Source organism: Colobus angolensis, unplaced genomic scaffold (genome assembly GCF_000951035.1).
Source record: "Colobus angolensis palliatus isolate OR3802 unplaced genomic scaffold, Cang.pa_1.0 Scaffold616, whole genome shotgun sequence".
Lineage (NCBI taxonomy): Eukaryota > Metazoa > Chordata > Mammalia > Primates > Cercopithecidae > Colobus > Colobus angolensis.
Window position 1 is genome coordinate 345,577 of NW_012119777.1, and position 22,668 is coordinate 368,244.

At 38.8% G+C, this 22,668-nt stretch overlaps 2 protein-coding genes across 2 annotated transcripts in view; both read left to right on the forward strand.

Moving 5' to 3' along the window:
* Positions 1-22,668, forward strand: part of LOC105527310 (hemoglobin subunit gamma) — a 118,506-nt gene that overhangs the window by 80,021 nt on the left and 15,817 nt on the right. The gene's annotated exons all lie outside the window — the stretch shown is intronic.
* Positions 1,260-15,627, forward strand: LOC105527312 (hemoglobin subunit epsilon). Its single transcript, XM_011963608.1, has 4 exons — positions 1,260-1,302; positions 13,817-14,174; positions 14,297-14,519; positions 15,382-15,627. Exons 2-4 carry the CDS (start codon positions 14,083-14,085, stop codon positions 15,508-15,510), a joined length of 444 nt encoding a protein of 147 aa, XP_011818998.1. The 5' UTR covers positions 1,260-1,302; positions 13,817-14,082; the 3' UTR covers positions 15,511-15,627.

Consider the following 22,668-nt stretch of genomic DNA (forward strand, 5'->3'; position numbering starts at 1 on the left):
AACCACTGAAGACAGTGTTTTTTCAGCAGCAAAACACCAACTCAGATACTGTGGACTCAAGAAATTAGAAGGAGATATTCCTGCCCTGTGGCTCTTTCTTCTTACTTTTACTTCTTGGCGACTGGAAGTTATGGTTTAAGCCACAGTTGCAGATCATACTTCCTCAAACATCTCCTCAGGAAAGTTTGAGGGAGAAAGAGGTAAATAAAAATTTAGAAACAAGTTCAGAATAAAGAGACTCTCTTGGGTTACAGAGATTGTCATATGACAGATTATAAGCAGATACTTGAGAAAACTGAAGGCCCATGCCTGCCCAAATTACCCTTTGAACCCTGGGTCAAGCTGCAACTTTGGTTAAAGGGCGTGTTTATATGTTATAGTATTCATTTACTCTTCTGGTCTAACCCATTGGCTCTGTCTTCATCCTGTAGTGATCTCACTGCCTCAGAAACATATGTAGATTTGTCTAGTTTAAGTTTGTGTGAAATTCTAACTAGGGTCAAGAACCGAGGGCCCTAAACTATGCTAGGGATAGTGCTGTGATACTGTGATAGGTATACAAAAAAATGAGAAGAAACTGCAAATTCTCTGCATCTCCCTTTGCAGGGTCTGACAACAAAGTTTCCCCAAAATTTACCAGTACAAGCCATTTATCCATATGCTAACTACTTTACAATCATTTTGGGCTTCACATTGTCTATCTCATCTGTAAAAAGAATAGAAGAACTCAGTCCTACAGAACTCCCTATGTCATCCATGATGGGCTAGAGTTCCTCTTTCTCAAAAATTAGCCATTATTATATTGCCTTCTAAGCCAAAGCTCAGAGGTCTTGTATTACCCAGTGACATGCACACTGGTCAGAAGCAGGCTAAGTAGAAGGGTACTTTCACAGAAACAGAGAGCAAAAGAGGTGGGTGAATGAGAGGGTAAGAGAGAGAAGACAGATGAGAAGTTACAACATGATGGCTTGTTGTCTAAATGTCTCCTAGGGAATTATTGTGGGAGGTCTGAATAGTGTTGTAAAATAAGCTGAATCTGCTGCCAACATTCACAGTCAAGAAATACCTCTGAACAACTGTACTTCCAATTATTCTTTAAGGTAGCATGTGACTGTAATTGTTGCAAGTATATATTTATCATAATACTGTAACAGAAAACACTTACTGAATATATACTGTGTCCCTAGCTCTTTACACAATAAACCAATCTCATCCTCATAATTCTATTAGCTAATACATGTTATCATCCTATATTTCAGAGACTTCAAGAAGTTAAGCAACTTACTCAAGATCATCTAAGAAGTAGGTGGTATTTCTGGGCTCATTGGGCCCCTCCTAATCTCTCATGGCAACATTTGGCTGGCTAAAGTGTTGATTGACTTAATTCATCAGGGATGGGCTCATACTCATTGCAGACCTTACCTGGCATCCTCTTTTCTTGTGTGATCTGCCTGACCCTAGTAGACTTACAAAATTTCTGATGTAGAAGAGAGGAGAAACGCAGAGCTGACTGTGAGGAGTGATGAAGGTGCCTCCTCATCTAGGTACCAGTGGGGGCCCTAAGATGAAGCCACCCTGTCTCACTGTGTCTTAGCCAGTTCCTTGTACCTTGCTCTGATGGGAGGTAGAGAATGGGTATTCTCCATCCAAAAAATAAATTTCCATCTCTCAATGTTCAACTTATGTTTTCTTAATTTTTTAAAAAAGCTTCTTGACCATTCTCCACTCTCTAAAATAATCCATAGTGAGAGAAACATTCTTTTCTTCCATCCTTAAATACCTCTATTAAATATGGAAAATCTGAGCATGGTGTCTCACACCTGTAATCCCAGCACTTTGGGAGGCTAAGGTGGGTGGATTGCTTGGAGCTCAGGAGTTCAAGGCCATCTTGGACAACATGGTGATAGCCTGTCTCTATAAAAAGTACAAAAATTAGCCTGGCAAGGTGGTGTGCACCTGTAATCCCAGCTATTCGGGTGGCTGAGGCAGGAGAATTGCTTGAACCCAGGAGGTGGAGGTTGCAGTGAGCTGAGATCGTGCCACTGCACTCCAGCCTAGGTAACAGAGCACGTGTTATAATTAATTATTATTTTTTACTTGGACTCTTGCAGGGAATAAAATACATGTTTTATTCTTATTTATGATTCAAGCACTGAAAATAGGGTTTACCATCAATTGCTGAATGATTACTCTACTTTTTACAAGCCCAGCTCCCTCTATCCCTTCCAGCCTCCTCATCTCTGATTAAACAAGCTTCAGTTTTTCCTTAGTTCCTGTTACATTTCTGTGTGTCTCCATTAGTGATCTCCCATAGTTCAAGCATGGGCAGTTCTGGCCAGGCTCCATTCGGGGTCAATGCCCTGTTCCTTGCCTTCTGGTTTTGTGTAAACTTCTAGGCAAACCCTCTGGCTCCAGCACAGCAATGCTGAATCATGCTGAGTCATGCTGAGGCTTAGGGTGTGTGCCCAGATGTTCTCAGCCTAGAGTGATGACTCCTATCTGGGTTCCCAGCAGGATGCTTATAGGACAGATGGCAAGAAAAAGGAGAAGTTGACCACCTGACTAAAACTCCACCTCAAACAGCATTATAAAGAAAATGGATGCCTGAGATAAAATGTGACATATTCTAGAATATATTATTTCCTGAAAAAAAAATATATATATATATATTTGCTATTGTTATCAATTGCCATATAATGATTAGTTATTGTGTATCAAATATTTATCTTGCAGGTGGCCTCTATACCTAGAAGTGGCAGAATCAGGCTTTATTAATACATGGGTATAGACTTTTAGTTCATAAAATGCATTATCATTAATCAAATACTATTAGAGTCGTTTGAAGCATACAGCCTATGCTAGTGAATTCCCTGACACGTTCTCATGCACCCTATAATCCAGGGCAAAACCTTACATACAGGCTTCCTCCTATATATAATTATGTGCAGGGCTGGATGGCTAAAGGATCTTTTCAGCTCTCACCTTTCTAGGATTCACATACTGAATGTGTACATTGCACAGAGTCCTGGAGACATGGATTGAAAAAAAGATATGGAAGAGGAAGGCATGAAAAAAGGAAAAGAAAACAAATCTTATTTGCCATTTGAAGGCACCCCTGGACAGCTCGGTGACAAAAGGCCAGTGCTGTTAGAGGACACATGCTCATATACAGGGTCAGATCTGACTAGGGGTGCTACTGGGAAGCTCTCACCTTAAGGACACATCTCAGGCCAGTTGTGGTGCTATTGGGAAAATGCAGGCAACGCTGATCCTGAAAGGAAAGAAACATTCCTCCAGGAGGGCTAAAAGGGTTCACTTGTGTGGGTAACTGTGCAGGACTACAAGAGGACGAAAAACAATGACAGAGATAATGCTCGTAGGGAGAAAAAACAGGTCAAGGGTCAGAGAAGGCTTCCAGAAGAATGGCTTTGAAGCTGGCTTCTGTAGGAGTTCGCAGTGGCAAAGATGTTTCAGAAATGTGACATGATTTAAGGAACTATACAAAAAGGAACAAATTTAAAGGAGGCAGATAAATTAGTTCAACAGACCCGTGAGGAATTTTCAGATGAATTTTATATCTCCACTGAGCTTCTTGAGGTCAGCAGCTGTGACAGTTTTGCAGGCCCAGGACCCATTACAGGACCTCACATGTACTTGACATTGATTTTTGTATTCATTGGTGAATGTATGACCTCTTGTCAGTCTGCTTGGTTTCGCTAAGAGCACAGAGAGAAGATTTAGTGATGCTATGCTAGAACTTACTTTTTGATTCAAGTATGTTTGTGATAGGAATGAAGACAGGCTACATGATGCATGTCTAACATAAACGCAAACATTAAGAAAGGCAATCAACCTGAAGAGTATTTATACAGACAACAGAATACAGAGAGTGAGTTAAATGTGTAATAACTATGGCACAGGCTGGAATATGAGCCATTAAAATCACAAATTAATTAGAAACAAAACAGTAGGGAAAAAATTCCATGGATGGGTCTAGAAAGACTAGCATCGTTTAGGTTGAGTGGAAGTGTTTAAAGGGTGACATCAGACTAAACTTGAAAGATGTCACTAAATAACTAGAATACTGTTTATTTTTTCATACCATGAATAGCAGATATAGCCTGATGGCCCCATGCTTGGTTTAACATCCTTGCTGTTCCTGACATGAAATCCTTAATAATTTTTGACAAAGAGCCTATTCATTTTCATTTTATATTGGGCCTAGAAATTATGTAGATGGTCCTGAGGAAAAGTTTATACCTTGTCTATTTCTCTCTCTAACATAGTTGTCAACACAATGCCTAGGCTGTAGTAAGTACTCAAAGTTTGTTAAATTGAATTCTATCCTTCTTATTCCATTCTACACATGGAGGAATAACTCATCAGGGATGAAGGCATGCCTCTAGGGAAGGCAGATGTTGTTCTGCAGTGTGATTGGGTATTCGCAGGAAGAAGTGGGGGGTGGGAGTGGTTAACCTTCCTTTCCTAGTGTGGAGGTCACAGCCTAAACATCAAATTCCTCAAGGTGTGGTGGCTCACACCTGTAATCACAGCACTTTGGGAGGCCAAGGTGGGCAGATCACTTGAGGTCAGGAGTTCGAGACCCAGCCCAGCCAAATAGTGAAACCTGGTCTCTGCTAAAAAATATAAAACTTAGCTGGACGTGGTGGCAGGAGCCTGTATTCCAGCTACTTGGGAGGCTGAGGCAGGAGAATTGCTTGAACTGGGGAGGCAGAGGTTGCACTGAGCAGAGATCGTGCCATTGCACTCCAGCCTCCAGAGCGAGACTCTGTCTCAAGAAAAACAAAAAACAAACAAACAAACAAAAACCCATCAAATTCCCTGACTGGACAGAATTCTGTCTGATTGTTCTCTGACTTATCTTACCATTTTCCCTCCTTAAAGAAACTGTGAACTTCCTTCAGGTAGAGGGGCCTGGCTCATAAACCTGTGGTCAGCATCCAAGAAATACTTGTTGATGTCACTTTGGCTAAAGGCATGATGTGTAGACAAGCTCCACAGATGGTTTCTCATTTCCCTATCCACCCATCCAGCTTTCCAACTTTAAAGCCAATTCTGAGGTAGAGACTGTGATGAACAAAGACCTTGACAAAATTCAACCCAAAGACTCACTTTGCCTAGCTTCAAAATCCTTACTCTGACACATACTCTCTCCCAGAAATTAGCATGCACTAGAGTGTGCATGAGTGCAACACACACACCAGTTCCATATTCTCTGTCAGAAAATCTTGTTGTTTTTTCCTTAAAGGATGTGTTCAGAGGCTGACCCCTTGCCTTCACCTCCAATGCTACCACTCTGGTCTAAGTCACTATCACCACCAACTAAATTATAGTTGTTGACTCATAACAATCTTCCTGCTTCTACCACTGCCCCACTACAGTTTCTTCCCAATATAGCATCCAAATTAATCTTTTCAAAATGTAAGTCATATATGGTCACCTCTTTGTTCAAAGTCTTCTGATAGCTTCCTATATCACTTATAATAAAGTCAATTCTTTACAATTTTCTACAATAATTATTCACACATATATTGTGTTTATTACAGATACATATATATAGTTCTCATATAAATATATATATATATATATATGCGTGTGTGTGTGTGTGTAGAGTTCTTTTCTTACAACTCTATGATGTAGGTATTATTAGTGTCCCAAATTTTATAATTTAGGACTTCTATGAACTCATCTTTTACTCTCCCCTTCACTTAATCTAATCCTACATTGGCCTTATTGATATTCCTTGAAAATTCTAAGCATCTTACATCTTTAGGGTATTTGCATTTGCCATTCCCTATGCCTTACATATTTAATCACAATTTCATATAAATAGGTTCCTCATCGTCTATGGGTACCCTCTCCGGTGTTAACTTTATAGTGAGGACTTTCCTGCCATACTGCTTAAAGTAGCAATACCATTTCACCCTGTCCTAATCACACTCTGGCCTTCATTTCAGTTTTGTTTTGTTTTTTCCTCCATAGCACCTAACCTCATCGGTATATAACATGTTTCATTTGCTTATTTAGTGTCAAGCTCTTTCCACTATCAAGTCCATGAAAACAGGAACTTTATTCCTCTATTCTGCTTTTGTGCTCTATTCTTAGCAATTTTACAGTTTTGAATGAATGAATGAGCAGCCAAACATACATACAACTGCAAGTAAAAGGATATATGCTGACACATCCACTGCCTTGCACACACTAAGAAATCAGTGGAGTAGTGCTGGAAGTGCTAAGCCTGAGTAGAGCTAGTTAGCCCTCAGCAGGCAGAGGCTTGATGGAATTACTGAGTTCTAGAATTGGACTCATTTGTTTTGTACGCAGAGATTTGCTCTTGAAAATGTGTTCTGACCAAAATAAAAGACTCAAAAGATGAATATCAAAACCAAGGTGTTTATTTACACTGAAATTTATAACTGGCGCAGTCATGTTTATGTAAGCAATTGATTGTTTCCTTTCATCAGTCAGGTAAAAGTAAAGAAAAACTGTGCCAAGGCAGGTAGCCTAATGCAATCATGCCACTAAAATAAACATTATTTCATAGGTGTCAGATACGGCTTATTCATCCATCTTCATAGGGAGGATGGCCTTGGCCTGGACATCAGTGTTATGTAAGGTTCAAAACATCTCCGCACTGTAGGGCAACAGAGCTCCTTTTCTTTCTTTCTTTTTTTTTTTTTTTTTCTGTGCTTTCCTGGCTGGCCAAATCTCTAATGATAAACATACTCTATTTATACATGAGAATATCCTATAAGATTATAGTTAAGAATTCTGGGAGTCATTCCATCTCTTATAGCTAAATTTGAGCCTCTTTTATGATCACTGTTTTTTTTATACTTTAAGTTCTGGGGTACATGTGCAGAACATACAGTTTTGTTACATAGGTATACACGTGCCATGGTGGTTTTCTGCACCCATCAACCTGTCATCTACATTAGGTATTTCTCCTAATATTGTCCTTCCCCTAGCCCCCCACCTCCCAGCAGGCCCCAGTGTGTGATGTTCCCTCCCTGTGTCCATGGATCACTTTTTTTTTTTTGAAAGTCTCAGTTAGATTTTTGGAATGTAATTTATTTTCCTGGCATCCTAGGACTTGCAAGTTATCTGGTCACTTTAGCCCTCACATTTTGATGATAGCCACATATTTGTAAACACAACACACACACACACACACACACATATATACACACATACATACATACACACATATATACACATGACATATTTATCAGGCATTTCTGAGCAACTAATCATGCAGGACTCTCAAACACTAACTTACACCTTTTTCCATTTATCTACTTGTGTAGAAACTAAGCATGGGGACTGAGAAGGCAACAGCAGGAGCATTCTAACTCTCACTGCCTTTAGCTAGGTCCCTCCCTCACTGCAGCTCAGCATAGTCCTGAGCTCTTATCTATATCCACACAGTTTCTGACGCTGCCCAGTTATCACCATCCCAAGTCTTAAGAAAAAAAAAATGAGTTTGCCCATCTCTGTTGATTAAATAAATAAATAAAATAAGCCCCTAACCTCCCACAAACATGACCAAACAAGCACGAAGAAGAAGAAAAAACAATAGGTACATGAAGAGACTGGTGACACTGGGGTCTGAATGAGGCTTGAGTATAGGAAAGAGCTCTAGCAGCATAGTGGTTTAGAGGAGATGTTTGTTTCCTTCACAGACGCCTCAGCCTCAATAAGCTCAGGATTGCAGGAATTTACTTTCAGAACAAACTCCTGTGGGGCTAGAATTATCGATGGCTAAAAGAAGCCTGGAGGAGGGAAAAATCATTAAGCATCCTCACCCTTAGTAACACAAAACAAAGGGGCCTGGTTTCCCATAATTCCTCATGATGGGTGATCTTGTTAATGAAAGCAGTCTAACGAAATCATTGCTTCTTCCATTTAAGCCTTGCTCACTTGCCAATCCTCAGTTTTAACCTTCCCCAGAGAAATACACATTTTTTTTTTTTTTTATTCAGGAAACATACTATGTTACAGTTTCAGTACTAAATAATCAAAGTACTGAAGATAGCATGCGTAGGCAAGAAAAAGTCATTAGCTTTATGTTGCTGTTGTTTCAGAATTTTAAAAAGATCACCAAGTCAAGGCCTTCTGAGTTCCTGCGCTAGAGGTGGAATCTTAGCATATAATCAGATGTTTTTCAAAATTTCTAGACATAGGATTCAAAGCCCTGCACTTAAAATAGTCTCATTTGAATTAACTCTTTATATAATTTGAAAGCACATTCTGAACTACTTTAGAGTATTGTTTTATTTCTATGTTCTTAGTTCATAGAATACATCAGGCAATGCAATTTAATTAAAAAACCCCGGCCGGGCGCGGTGGCTCAAGCCTGTAATCCCAGCACTTTGGGAGGCCGAGACGGGCGGATCACGAAGTCGGGAGATCGAGACCATCCTGGCTAACACGGTGAAACCCCGTCTCTACTAAAAAATACAAAAAATTAGCCGGGCGAGGTGGCGGGCGCCTGTAGTCCCAGCTACTCGGGAGGCTGAGGCAGGAGAATGGCGCGAACCCGGGAGGCAGAGCTTGCAGTGAGCTGAGATCTGGCCACTGCACTCCAGCCTGGGTGACAGAGTGAGACTCCATCTCAAAAAAAAAAAAAAAAAACCCAAAATTTTCTAGAATTTTAATCATGAAAATAAATGAAGACAACTTTATTTACTCAAGGTCTCAAAAGGTCAAAGAAACCAGGAAAGTAAAGCTACATTTCAGAGGAAAATGGGATATTTATGAGTTTTCTAAGTTGACAGACTCAAGTTTTAACCTTCAAGGCCCATGATGTAGGAAAGTGTGGCGATAACTGGCTGATTCTGGCTTTCTACTCCTTTTTCCCATTAACGATCCCACCTGCTTAATTAACATTCACAAGTATCTCTGTTTCTACTTTAGGCACAGTGGCTCCCGAGGTCCGACACCCAATAGGATATCTGTGCTCCAAGTTGCCAGGGAGAGAGATCACTCTTGAGAATGAGCCACAGCCCTGGCTCAAACTCACCTGCAAACTTTTTGAGAAACGAGGCAGACGCACACTATGAAAACAACAGATAGTAGCTAAATGACGAGAACACATGGACACATAGAGGGAAACAATGCACACTGGGGCCTATCAAAGGGTGGAGGGTGAGAGAAGAGAGGATCAGGAAAAAATGACTAATGGATACTAAGCTTAATACCTGAGTGATGAGATCATCTATACAACAAACCCCCTTGACACTCATTTATCTGTGTAACAAACCTGCACATCCTGTACATGTACCCCGATCTTAAAATAAAAGTAAAAAAGAAAGAAAGCAACAGTTTGCACACTTGTTATGGTCTATTCTCTCATTCTTTACAATGACGCTAGAAAATAGCCACAGGCTTCCTGCAAGGCAGCCACAGAATTTATGACTTGTGATATCTAAGTCATTCCTGGCTAATGCAAAATCTAATACAAAATCTAGGAGAATCATTTGCTTACATCTATTTCTGTTCTGAGAATATAAATTCAGATACATAATGGGAGCAGAATAATTTCAAATCTGGTTAATTTAGAATCCTAAGCAGCCCTTTTCCCATCAGTGGTTTTACAAGCCTTGTTAACAATTTTCCTATTTTAAAATTAAAAATAAAGTAAGTTATTTGTGGTAAAGAATATTCATTAAAGTATTTGTTTCTTAGATAATATCATGGAAAACATTCAGTAAAGTGAAGGGCCTACTTTACCTAACAATAATCTAATTTATACAATTTTTCATACTAATAGCATCTAAGAACAGTACAATGTTTGACTCTTTAGGTTAAATACATGTCGTAATTAGCCAGAAAGATTTAAGAAAATATTGGATGTGGCCGGGCACAGTGGCTCAAGCCTGTGATCCCAACACTTTGGGAGGCCGAGACGGGAGGATCACGAGGTCAGGAGACCGAGACCATCCTGGCTAACCCGGTGAAACCCCGTCTCTACTATAAAATACAAAAAACTAACCGGACCACGTGGCGGGCGCCTGTAGTCCCAGCTGCTCAGGAGGCTGAGGCAGGAGAATGGCGTAAACCCGGGAGGCGGAGCTTGCAGTGAGCTGAGATCCCGCCACTGCACTCCAGCCTGGGTGACAGAGCAAGACTCCATCTCAAAAAAAAAAAAAAAAAAGAGAGAGAGAGAGAAAATATTGGATATTTCCTTGTTTAAATTAGGCATCTTACAGTTTTCAGAATCCTGCATAGAACTTATGAAATTACAAATGCTAAAGCAAACCCAAAGAAGCAGGAATTAATCTTCATTACATTTGGGTGTTTCTTTCTAAAAGCCCTTTATACTTAAATGTCTTCAGACATACATAGATTTTATTTTACTAATTTTAATTATATAGGCAATAAATGAATATTCTTACTGATTACTTTTTCTGACTGTCTAATCTTTCTGATCTATCCTGGATGGCCATAACACTTATCCCTCTAAACTTTGGGCTTTTACTATAGGAAAGAAAGGCAATAATCCATTTTTGATGGTATCTCATATGATAAACAAATAAAATGCTTAAAAATGAGCAGGTAAAGCAATTTATGTTGAACCAACAAGCATTGAAGCAATAATGAGACTGCCTGCAGCCTACCTGACTTCTGAGTCAGGATTTATAAGCCTTGTTACTGAGACACAAACCTGGTCTTTCAATGCTATAACCTTTCTTGAAGCTCCTCCCTACCACCTTTAGCCATGAGGAAGCATGGAATGGGCCAGATCCCTGGATGCAAGCCAGGTCTGGAACCTGTAAGAAAAGAAAATGTAGGCCCTGCAACTGGCTCTGAGGGAGCAGGAGAGGATCAACCCCATACTCTGAATCTAAGAGAAGACTGGTGTCCACACTCTGAATGGGAAGAATGATGGGATTACCCATAGGGTTTGTTTTAGGGAGAAACCTGTTCTCCAAACTCTTGACCTTGAGAGACCTAGTCCTTATTCCTTGGACTTTGGCAATGTCTGACCCTCACATTCAAGTTCTAAGGAAGGGCCACTGCCTTCATACTGTGGATCTGTAGCAAATTCCCCCTGAAAACCCAGATCTGTATCTTAATTGGTTAAAAAAATTGTGTTATCTCAAGGACTGTTCTTCTCTGAGTAGCCAAGCTCAGCTTGGTTCAAGCTACAGGCAGCTGAGCTAACTTTTTGTCTATTCATTGTTCTTTTACTTGAGTGATCAAATATGTTCTCTCCAAACCTAGAATCCTGTCTTCCTAGGCTATATATTTTGTCCCAGGAAGTCTTAATCTGGGGTCCACAGAACCCTAGGGGGCTGGGAAGTTTATAGAAAAAAATCTGTATGTTTACATACATGTAACTGAAATTTAGCATTTTCTTCTACTTTGAATGCAAAGAACAAACTAGAGTGATATCATCAGTACCTATTACATAGTTATAAAGAGAAACCACAGATATTTTCATACTACACCATAGTCATTGCAGATATTTTTGTTTTTGTTTGAGATGGAGTTTCGCTTTTACTGCCCAGGCTGGAGTGCAGTGGCACGATTTTGGCTTGCTGCAAACTCCCCTTCCTGCGTTTGAGAGATTCTCCTGCCTCAGCCTCCCAAGTAGCTGGGATTACAGGCGCCCACCACCATGCCCATCTGATTTTTGTATTTTTAGTAGAGACGGGGTTTCACCATGTTGGCCAGGCTGGTCTCGAACTCCTGACCTCAGGTGGTCTGCCCTCCTTGGCCTCCCAAAGTGCTGGAATTATAGGTGTGAGCCACTGTGCCTGGCCCATTGCAGATATTTTTAATTAACATTCATCTGCATCACTACTTGGATCTTAAGGTAGCTGTAGACCCAATCCTAGATCTAATGCTTTCATAAAGAAGCAAATATAATAAATACTATACCACGAATGTGAAGTTTGGATGTTTGATAATGGTATTTCAGTATAATTAAACTTAACAATCCAATGTATATTATTTTATGCAATAAAACATATTTTTTAAGCACTTACAGTCTGCCAAACTAGCCTGTGACACAAAACAAGTTGAGGAATTCCTGGTTATGTCTGTGTTAGCCAATGGTTAGAATATATGCCCAGAAAGATACCCTTGGTTAACAGCTAAAAGGAAATGGAGTAGAAATTCAGTGGCCTGGAATAATAACAATCTGGGCAGTCATTAAGTCAGGTAAAGACTTCTGCAATCATGGGAGAAAAGCAAGGGAGACATTCTTAATTGCCACAAGTGTTTTTTTTTTTTTAAATCACAAACATAAGAAAATATAATAAATAACATGGTCAGGTTATAGAAGAGAGAAACACTCTTAGTAAACTTGGAATATAGAATCCCCAAAGGCACTTGACTTGGGAGACAGAAGCCATACTGCTAAGTAAAGAAGACCAAGAACCTCTAGGGCCTGAAGATGCAGGAAACTGTAGGAAGAGAAGTTCCCAGATCTGGCAGGGCAAGGGGAGTCATAGGCGAAAGAAATGACAGAAATGCATGGAGAGGGAGGCAGAGGTGGGTGGATCACGAGATCAAGAGATCAAGACCATCCTGGCCAACATGGTGAAATCCCATCTCTACTAAAAATACAAAAATTAGCTGGGTGTGGTGGCGCACACCTGTAGTCCCAGCTACTCGGGAGGCTGAGGCAGGAGAATCGTTTGAACCCAGGAGGCAGAGGTTGCAGTGAGCTGAGATCGTGCCATTGCACTCCAGTCTGGCAACAGAGTGAGACTCCGTCTCAAAAAAAAAAAAAAAGAAAGAAAAGAAATGGATGGAGAACAAGCCAGAAGGAGGAATTGGGCTGGGGCAATGAGATTATGGTGATGTAAGGGACTTTTCTAGAATTAACAATGCTGGAATTTGTGGAACTCTGTTTCTATTATTCCCCCAATCATTACTTCTGTCACATTGATAGTTAAATAACTTCTGTGACTTTATTCCTTGATTATAAAATATGAGGATAATGATAATGGTATTATAAAGGCAGATTAAGTGATATAGCATAGGCAATATTCTTCAGGCACATGGATCGAATTGAATACACTGTAAATCTCAACTTCCAGTTTCAGCTCTACCAGGTAAAGAGCTAGCAAGTCATCACAATGGGGACATTTAAAAAAAAAAAAAAGACACCAGAGGAATAATATACCCTGACTCCTAGCCTAATTAATATATCGATTTACTTTTTTCCCTGATGACAAATTTTAGTTTTAAATGATTTTAGGAGTTTAGGATTCTCAGCTCCCTTCCCAGTGAGAAGTATAAGCAGGACAGAGAGGTAAGCAAGAAGAGAGCCCCAGGCCATACTCACAAAGTAGGCAATGTCCCCTGTGGTCATAGAGAAATGAAGAGAGAGGATTCCCTGGAAGAATTGGATGTAATCTTTTCTGTCTGTCCTCTCTAGGGAATCACCCCAAGGTATTGTACTTTGGGATTAAGGTTTTAGTCCCACTGTAGACTACTTGCTATTCTGTTCAGTTTCTGGAAGGAACTATGTATGGTTTTTGTGTCCCTAGAGGAACTAAGGTGCAGAAGTTTTGTTTACAATGCACTCCCTAAGAGAGCTAGAACTGGGTGAGATTCTGTTTTAACAGCTTTATTTTCTTTTTCTTGGCCCTGTTTTTGTCACTGTCACCACCTTTAAGGCAAATATTGAATGTGCTTTGGCTGAAACTTTTTTTTCCTATTTTGAGATTTGCTCCTTTATATGAGGCTTTCTTGGAAAAGGAGAATGGGAGAGATGGATATCATTTTGCAAGACGATGAAGAAGGTAAAAAAGGGGACAAATGGAAATCTGTGTTGCAGATAGATGAGGAGCCAACAAAAAAGGGCCTCAGGATCCAGCACACATTATCACAAACTTGCTATCCCTCCGTCACTACTGACCCTCTCCGGACCTGACTCCACCCCTGAGGGACACAGGTCAGCCTTGACCAATTACTTTTAAGTACCATGGAGAACGGGGGGCCAGAACTTCGGCAGTAAAGAATAAAAGGCCACACAGAGAGGCAGCAGCACATATCTGCTTCTGACACAGCTGCAATCACCAGCAAGCTCTCAGGCCTGGCATCATGGTGCATTTTACTGCTGAGGAGAAGGCTGCCGTCACTAGCCTGTGGAGCAAGATGAATGTGGAAGAGGCTGGAGGTGAAGCCTTGGGCAGGTAAGCACTGGTTCTTAATGCATGGGAATGAAAGGTGAATATTACCCTAGCAAGTTGATTGGGAAAGTCCTCAAGATTTTTTGCATCTCTAATTTTGTATCTGATATGGTGTCATTTCATAGGCTCCTCGTTGTTTACCCCTGGACCCAGAGATTTTTTGACAGCTTTGGAAACCTGTCATCTCCCTCTGCCATCCTGGGCAACCCCAAGGTCAAGGCCCATGGCAAGAAGGTGCTGACTTCCTTTGGAGATGCTATTAAAAACATGGACAACCTCAAGACCGCCTTTGCTAAGCTGAGTGAGCTGCACTGTGACAAGCTGCATGTGGATCCTGAGAACTTCAAGGTGAGTTCAGGTGTGGGTGATATGATTTTTTGGCTTTATAGTTTGACATTAATTGAAGCTTATGATCTTATTGGAAAGATCAACAAAGATCTCAGAAATCACGGGTCGAGTTTGATGTTAGAACAGCAGACTTCTAGTGAGCATAACCAAGACTAACCTGATTCAGAACTAGTGACAGTAAAGGACTACTAACAGCCTGAATTGGCTCAACTTTTCAGGAAATCTTGCCAGAACTTGATGTGTTTATCCCGGAGAATTGTATTATAGAATTGTAGACTTGTGAAAGAAGAATGAAATTTGGCTTTTGGTAGATGAAAGTCCATTTTAAGGAAATAGAAATGCCTTATTTTATGTGGGTCATGATAATTGAGGTTTAGAAAGAGATTTTTGCACAAAAACAAACAAAAAAAAAAGACTTTCTCAAAGAAAAATAAGACACATTTTCTAAAAGATACTAAATTTCCCATCAGTATTGTAACCAAGTGAAGGCTTGTTTCTGAATTTATTAGGAATTTTAAACTCCCGCTGAGAACTCTTACCGCACTCCCATTCTACATTTACAGAAATTAGACAACTGCTTAAAGAAAAATAGGGAGAGAGGGAGCCCAATAATACTGGTAAAATGGGAAGAGAGGGTGAGGATGCAGGTAGGTGGAATGTTGAATGTAGGGCTCATAAAATAAAATTGAACCAAAGCTCATCTGAATTTTCTGGGTAGGCACAAACCTTGGAACAGTTTGAGGTCAGGGTTGTCAAGGAATGTAGGTATAAAGCCGTTTTTGTTTGTTTGTTTTTTCAGCAAGTTGTTTTCGGAAACTTCTACTCAACATGCCTATGTGTTATTTTGTCTTTTGCCTAACAGCTCCTGGGTAACGTGATGGTGATTATTCTGGCTACTCACTTTGGCAAGGAGTTCACCCCTGAAGTGCAGGCTGCCTGGCAGAAGCTGGTGTCTGCTGTCGCCATTGCCCTGGCCCATAAGTACCACTGAGTTCTCTTCCAGTTTGCCAGTGTTCCTATGACCCTGACACCCTCCTTCTGCACGTGGGGACTGGGCTTGGCCTTGAGAGAAAGTATTCTGTTTAATAAAGCACATTTTCTTCAGTAACCAAAAATTGCAATTTTATATTCTCCATCTTTTACTCTTGTGTTAAAGGAAAAAGTGTTCATGGGCTAAGGGATGGAGAGAAACAGAGGAAGAACCAAGAGTTTCCTTAAGAAATGTATGGGGGCTTGTAAAATTAATGCAGATGTTATGGGAGAATTCCAGGATTCCAAGGAGGATGATATGATGGAGAAAAATCTATATAAGGGTGGGAAAATGGTTAGTTAAGTGGACAGAGACTCCTAGGCAGTTTTTACTGCACAAGGGAAAGAAGGAGGTGTTTGTGGTACCCGAGACAGCAGATTTGTGGTACATGTCACTTTTCATTAAGAACAAAAACAAAACAAAACAAACTTTGTAGATAGGCAAGATATAGGCTAGAATTACTATTTTAATTAACTCTTATTTACATTTTGAAGTAACTAACTTGTCACATGTTTTATGAAATTGATTTGGAGATAAGAAGATGAATTGAGTGTGTATCAACAATATCCTGCTCTATCCTGAAGGACTCCATTATTTCATGGGTTAGCCGAGGCTAAGACACATGATATCATTGTGCATTATCTTCTGATAGAATGTAACATGCACTAAAATAAAGTTAGAGTTAGGATCTAAGTGGGAACGTTTTTGTAGGGTGTGATGAAGACTTTCTGTAGGAGATAGAATACTGATAAAGGCTTAAATTCTAAAACCAGCTAGCTAGGACTTTGTGACTTGCATGAAACTGGCTCTCTGGAAGTAGAAGGGAGAGTAAGACATAGGTAGGGAGGACTAGGAAAGACCAGGTAGTACAGGGCCTGGCTACAAAAATACAAGCTTTTACTATGCTACTGCAATACTAAACAATAAGCATTAGGATATTAAGTGACTCAGGAAATAAGATTTTGGGAAAAAGTAATCTGCTTATATGCACAAAATGGATTCAAGTTTGCAGATAAAATAAAATATGGATGATGATTCAAGGGGACAGAGACAATAGTTCAAACCCAAGATGAGCAGTGAGTCTGTGGAATTTGAAGGATGGACAAAGGTGGAGTGAGAAAGACATAGTATTCGATTGACGGTCGGGGATGAGAAGGAAGAAGGAAGCGATAAATGACTGAAAGCTCCTAGGCTGATGAAGATAACAGGAGGAAACCAGGCACTGACCTGGGGACTCTCATGTATGAAAGGTAGAGGGATATTAACTGATTTACTTTCGAGGAAGTGCTAGATTGCTCAGGGAGTTTTGACCTTCAGGTCTTGTGTCTTTCATATCAAGGGACCTTTGCATTTTCCAAGTTAGAGTGCCATATTTTGGCAAATATAACTTTATTAGTAATTTTATTGCCTCCCCCACATTGATCAGACTTTTTCCTGAGAATTACTTTTGAATTTGGCTGTATATATCCAGAATATGGAAGAGAGACAATTATTGTAGTTGCAGGCTATCAATAACACCGGTCTCTCTGAGCCTTATAAACTTTCAATATGCCCATATACAGAGTAAACAGGGATTATTCATCACACTAAATATTTTCACCTAGTCAGTCAGTCCACAAATGAGAGCAATGTGCATTTTTTGATATATAATATTTCTATATATTTATGGGGTACATGTGATACTTGCATGCATAGAACATGTAATGATTAAGTCTAGATATTTAGGATATCCATTGCTTTGAGCATTTATCATTTCTATGTGTTGAGAAAATTTCAAGTCCTCATTTCTAGCCATTTTGAAATATATAATAAATAGTAATTAACTATAGTCACTGTACTCAAATATCAAACATTATGACTTAATCCTTCTAACTGTGTTTGTACCAACATCTCTTAAATCCCCTTCCATACACACTCACACTTTTTCCAGCCTCTGATAACTATCATTCTACTCTCTACCACCATGACACCCACTTTTTTAGCTCCCACAGATGAATAAAAACATGTGATATTTGACTTTCTGTGTCTGGCTTATTTTATTATCTATCTCTTTGGCATACCAAGAGTTTGTTTTTGTTCTGCTTCAGAACTTTCAATTAACATAATGACCTCTAGTTCCATCCATGTTGCTACAAATGACAAGATTTCATTCTTTTTCATGGCAAAATAGTACTGTGCAAAGATGTCAATTTTTTTTATCCATTTGTCTGTTGATAGACACTTAAGTTGATCCCAAACCTTAACTATTGTGAATAGTTCTTTAATAAACATGAGTGTAATGTGTCCATTGGATATACTAATTTCCTTTCTTTTGGATAAATATCCATAGTGAAATTGCTGGATTGTATGTAGTACTATTTTTAGTTTATTGAGAAATCTTCATACTGTTTTCCATAACGGCTGTACTATTTTACATTCCTACCAACAGTGTGTAAGAGAGTTCCCTTTTCTCCATATCCTCACAAGGATCTGTTATTTTTTGTCTTTTTGTTAATAACTATTTTAACTAGGGTAAGTAGATATCTCATTGTAGTTTTGATTTGTATTTCCCTAATGACTGGGATGCTGAGCATTTTTTTCATATACCTGTTGGCCATGTGCATGTCTTCTTTTGAAAAATGTCTACTCAGAACTAAGGCCCAGGTACAGGCAAATATTTTATAGCTGGAACTCCAAAAACACAGGCAACAAAAGCAAAAGTAGACAAAACAGATATATATTAAAAAGCTTTTGCACAACAAAGAAAACAATCACTGCAGTGAAGAGACAACCTGTCGAATAGGAAAAAGTATTTGCAAACTACTCACCTGACAAGGATCTGATATCCAGAAAATGAAAAGAACTCAAGCAACTCAAGAGCAAAAAATAAAATAAAAACATACAAGCAACATGCATTTTTAAAAAATTTTTTATTTTCGTAGGTTATTGGGGAAACAGGTAGTGTTTTGTTACATGCATAAGTTATTAAGTGGTGTTTTGTGAGATTTTGGTGTACCCATCACCCAAGCAGTATACCCTGCACCCAATTTGCAGTCTTTTATTTCTCATTCCCTTCACCCGCTTTCCCTTGTGTCATCCTTATACCTTTACATTCTCATAGCCTAGCTCTAGCTCCCATTTATGAATGAGAGCATACAATTTTTGGTTTTCCATTCCTGAATTACTTCACTTAGAATTACGGTCTCCAATCTCATCCAGGTTGCTGCAAATGCTTTTAATTCACTCATTTTTATGGCTGAGTAGTATCCCATCATATATATATATATATCCCATTATATATATCCCATCATATATATCCCATCATATGTATGATGGAATCATATATATACAGTCATCATATATATATGGCATATATACACACAGCCCATATATATATACCATATATATACATACTATATATATACACCACAGTTTCTATACCACATATATATACATATACACACCATGTATATATATAAGTATATATATATACACACACCCACCCCACACATATATATGTCACATATATACACAGCTTCTTTATCCACTAATTGATTGATGGGCATTTGGGTTGGTTCCACATTTTAGCAATTGCACATTGTGCTGCTGTAAACATGTGTGTGCAAGTATCTTTTTCATATAACAACTTCTTTTCCTCTGTGTAGATACCCAATAGTGGGATTGCTGGATTAAATGGTAGATCTACTTTCCGTTCTTTAAGGAATCTCTGCACTGTTTTCCATAGTGGTTGTACTAGTTTACATTCCCATCAGCAGTATAGGAGTGTTCTCTGTTCACCACATCCACAATAGCATCAATTAAAAAATTTTTTTTATTATGGCCATGCTTACAGTGTTAGGTGGTATTGTATTGTGGTTTTGATTTGCATTTCCCTGATCATTAGTCATGTTGAGAATTTTTTCATATGTTTGTTGGTCATTTGTATATCTTTTTCTGAGAATTGTCTATTCATGTCCTTAAGCCTACTTTTTAAATGGGATTGTTTGTTATTTTCTTGATAATATATTTATCTTCATTTTAGAGCCTGGATATTATTCTTTTGTCAGACGTATAGATTGTGAAGATTTTCTCCCACTCTGTGGGTTGTCTGTTTATTCTGCAGACTCTTCCTTTTGCCATGCAAAAGCTCTTTTGTTTAATTCAGTTCCAGATATTTATCTTTGTTTTTATGTATTTGCATTTGTGTTCTTGGTCACGGAATCTTTGCCTAAGCCAATGTGTAGAAGGGTTTTTCTGATGTTATCTTCTAGAATTTTTATAGTTTCTGGGCTTAGATTTAAGTCCTTGATCCATCTTGAGTTGATTTTTGTATAAGGTGAGAGACGAAGATCCAGTTTCATTCTCCTACATGTAGCTTGCTAGCTATCCCCGCACCATTTGTTGAATAGGGTACCCTTTCCCCACTTTATGTTTTTGTTTGCTTTGTCAAAGATCAGTTGGTGGTAAGTATTTGAGTTTATTTCTGGGTTGTCTATTCTGTTCCATTGGTCTATGTGCCTATTTGTATACCAGCATCATGCTGTTTTGGTGACTATGACCTTATTGTATAGTTTGAAATGAGGTAATGTAACGCCTTCAGATTTGTTCTTTTTGTTTAGTCTTGCTTTGTTGATGTGGGCTCTTTTTTGGTTCCATAAGAATTTTAGGATTGTTTTTTCTAGTTTTGTGAAGAATAATGGTGGTATTTTGATGGGAATTGCAATGAATTTGTAGGTTGCTTTTGGCACTATGGTCATTTTCACAACATTGATTCTACCTGTCTATGAGAATGCCGTTTGTTTGTGTCTTATATGATTACTTTCAGCAGTGTTTTGTAGTTTGTAGATGTCTGTCACCTCCTTGGTTAGGTATACATTCCTAAGTTTATTTATTTATTTGTTTATTTTATTTGCAGCTATTGTAAAAGGGGTTGAGTTCTTGATTTTATTCTTAGCTTGGTCATTACTGGTATGAAAGAGAGCAACTGATTGGTGTACATTAATTTTGCATCCAAAAACTTTGCTGAATTCTTTTATCAGTTCTAGGAGGTTTTGGAAGAGTCTTTAGAGTTTTCTAGATACACAATCATATCACAAGCAGTGACAGTTTGACTTCCTCTTTAACAGTTTGGATGCACTTTATTTCTTTCTCTTGACTGATTGCTCTTCCAGTAATATGTTCAAGTATGTGGTGTAATATATGTTACATCACACAGTAATATGTTAAAGTATGTTAAAATATGTGGTGAGAGTGGGCATCCTTATCTCATTCCAGTTCTCAGAGGGAATGCTTTTAATTTTTTTCCCATTCAATATAATGTTGGCTGTGTGTTTACCACAGATGACTTTTATTACATTGAGGTATGTCCTTTGTAAACCAATTTTGCTGAGAGTTTTAGTCATAAAGGGATGTTGAATTTTGTTGAATGCAGTTTCTGCGGCTATTGAGATAATCATGTGATTTTTGTCTCCAATTTTGTTTTTGTTGTGTATCACATTTATTGACTTGCATATGTTAAACCATACCTGCATCCTTTGTGTGAAACACACTTGATCATGGGTTTTGATATGTTGTCGGATGCTATTAGCTAGCATTTTGTCAAGGATGTTAGCAGCTATGTTCATCAGGGATATTGGTCTGCAGTGTTTTGTTGTTGTTGTTGTTGGTTATGTTATTTCCCAGTTTTGGTATTAAGGTGATACTGGCTTCATAGAATGATTTAGGGAGGATTATCTCTTTCTCTGTCTTGTAGAATAGTGTCAATAGGATTGGTATCAATTTTTCTTTGAATGTCTGGTAGAACTCAGCTGTGAATCTCTCTGGTCCTGGACTTTTTGTTGTTGGTAACTTTTTATTGTCATTTCAATCTTGCTGCTTATTACTGGTCTGTTCAGGGTATCTAATTCTTCCTGATTTAAGCTAGAGTGCTGTATGTTTCCAGGAATTCATCCATCTCCTTTAGGTTTTCTAGTTTATGCAGGTAAAGGTGTTCATAGTAGCCTTGAATAATCTTTTGTATTTCTGTGGTATCAGTAGTAGTATCTCCTGTTTCATTTTTAATTGCGCTTATTTGGACTTCTCTCTTCTTTTCTTGGTTAATCTTGCTAATGGTCTATCAGTTTTATTTATCTTTTCAAAGAACCAGCTTTTTATTGAGTGTAGCTTTTGTATTTTTTTGTAGTTGTTTTAATTTCATTTAGTTCTCCTCTTATCTTGGTTATTCCCTTTCTTTTGCTGGGTTTTGGTTCTGTTTGTTTTTTGTTTCTCTAGTTCCTTGAGGTGTGACCTTATATTGTCTACTTGTGCTCTTTCAGACTCTGACATTGACATTTAGGGCTATGAACTTTCCTTTTAGCACCACCTCTGCTGTATCCTAGAGGTTTTGATAGGTTGAGTCACTATTGTCGGTCAGTTCAAATAATTGTGTTGTTATTATTATACTTTAAGCCCTGGGATACATGTGCAGAATGTGCAGGTTTGTTACATAGGTATAGACATGCCATCGTGGCTTGCTGCACCCATCAACCTATCATCTACTTTAGGTATTTCTTTTAATGCTATCCCTCTCCTAGTCCCCCACCCCCCGACAGGCCCTGGTATGTGATATTCCACTCCCTGTGTCCATGTGTTCTCACTGTTCAACTCCCACTTATGAGTGAGAACATGAGGTGTTTGGTTTTACTGTTCCTGTGTTAGTTTGCTCAGAATGATGGTCTCCAGCTTCATCCATGTCCCTGCAAAGACATGAACTCATCCTTTTTTATGGCTGTATAGTATTCTGTGTTGTATAATGTCCCACATTTTCTTTATCCATTCTATCATTGCTGGCCATTTGGGTTGGTTCCAAGTATTTGCTATTGTGAATTGTGCTGCAATAAACATACATGTGCATGTGTCTTTATAGTAGAATGATTTATAATTCTTTGGATATATACCCAATAATGGGATTGCTGGGTCAAACAGTATTTCTGGTTCTAGATCCTTGAGGAATCACCACACTGTCTTCCACAATGTTTGAACTAATTTACACACCCATCAACAGTGTAAAAGTGTTCCTATTCCTCCACATCCTCTCCAGCACCTGTTGTTTCCTGACTTTTTAATGATTGCCATTCTAACTGGCATAAGATGGTATCTCAT

Coding starts and splice junctions, on each gene's coding strand:
- LOC105527312 (XM_011963608.1), top strand. CDS start 14,083: ATGGTGCATTTTACTGCTGAGGAGAAGGCTGCCGTCACTAGCCTGTGG. Junction 14,175..14,296: donor GGAGGTGAAGCCTTGGGCAG/GTAAGCACTGGT, acceptor GTCATTTCATAG/GCTCCTCGTTGTTTACCCCT. Junction 14,520..15,381: donor TGGATCCTGAGAACTTCAAG/GTGAGTTCAGGT, acceptor TTTGCCTAACAG/CTCCTGGGTAACGTGATGGT.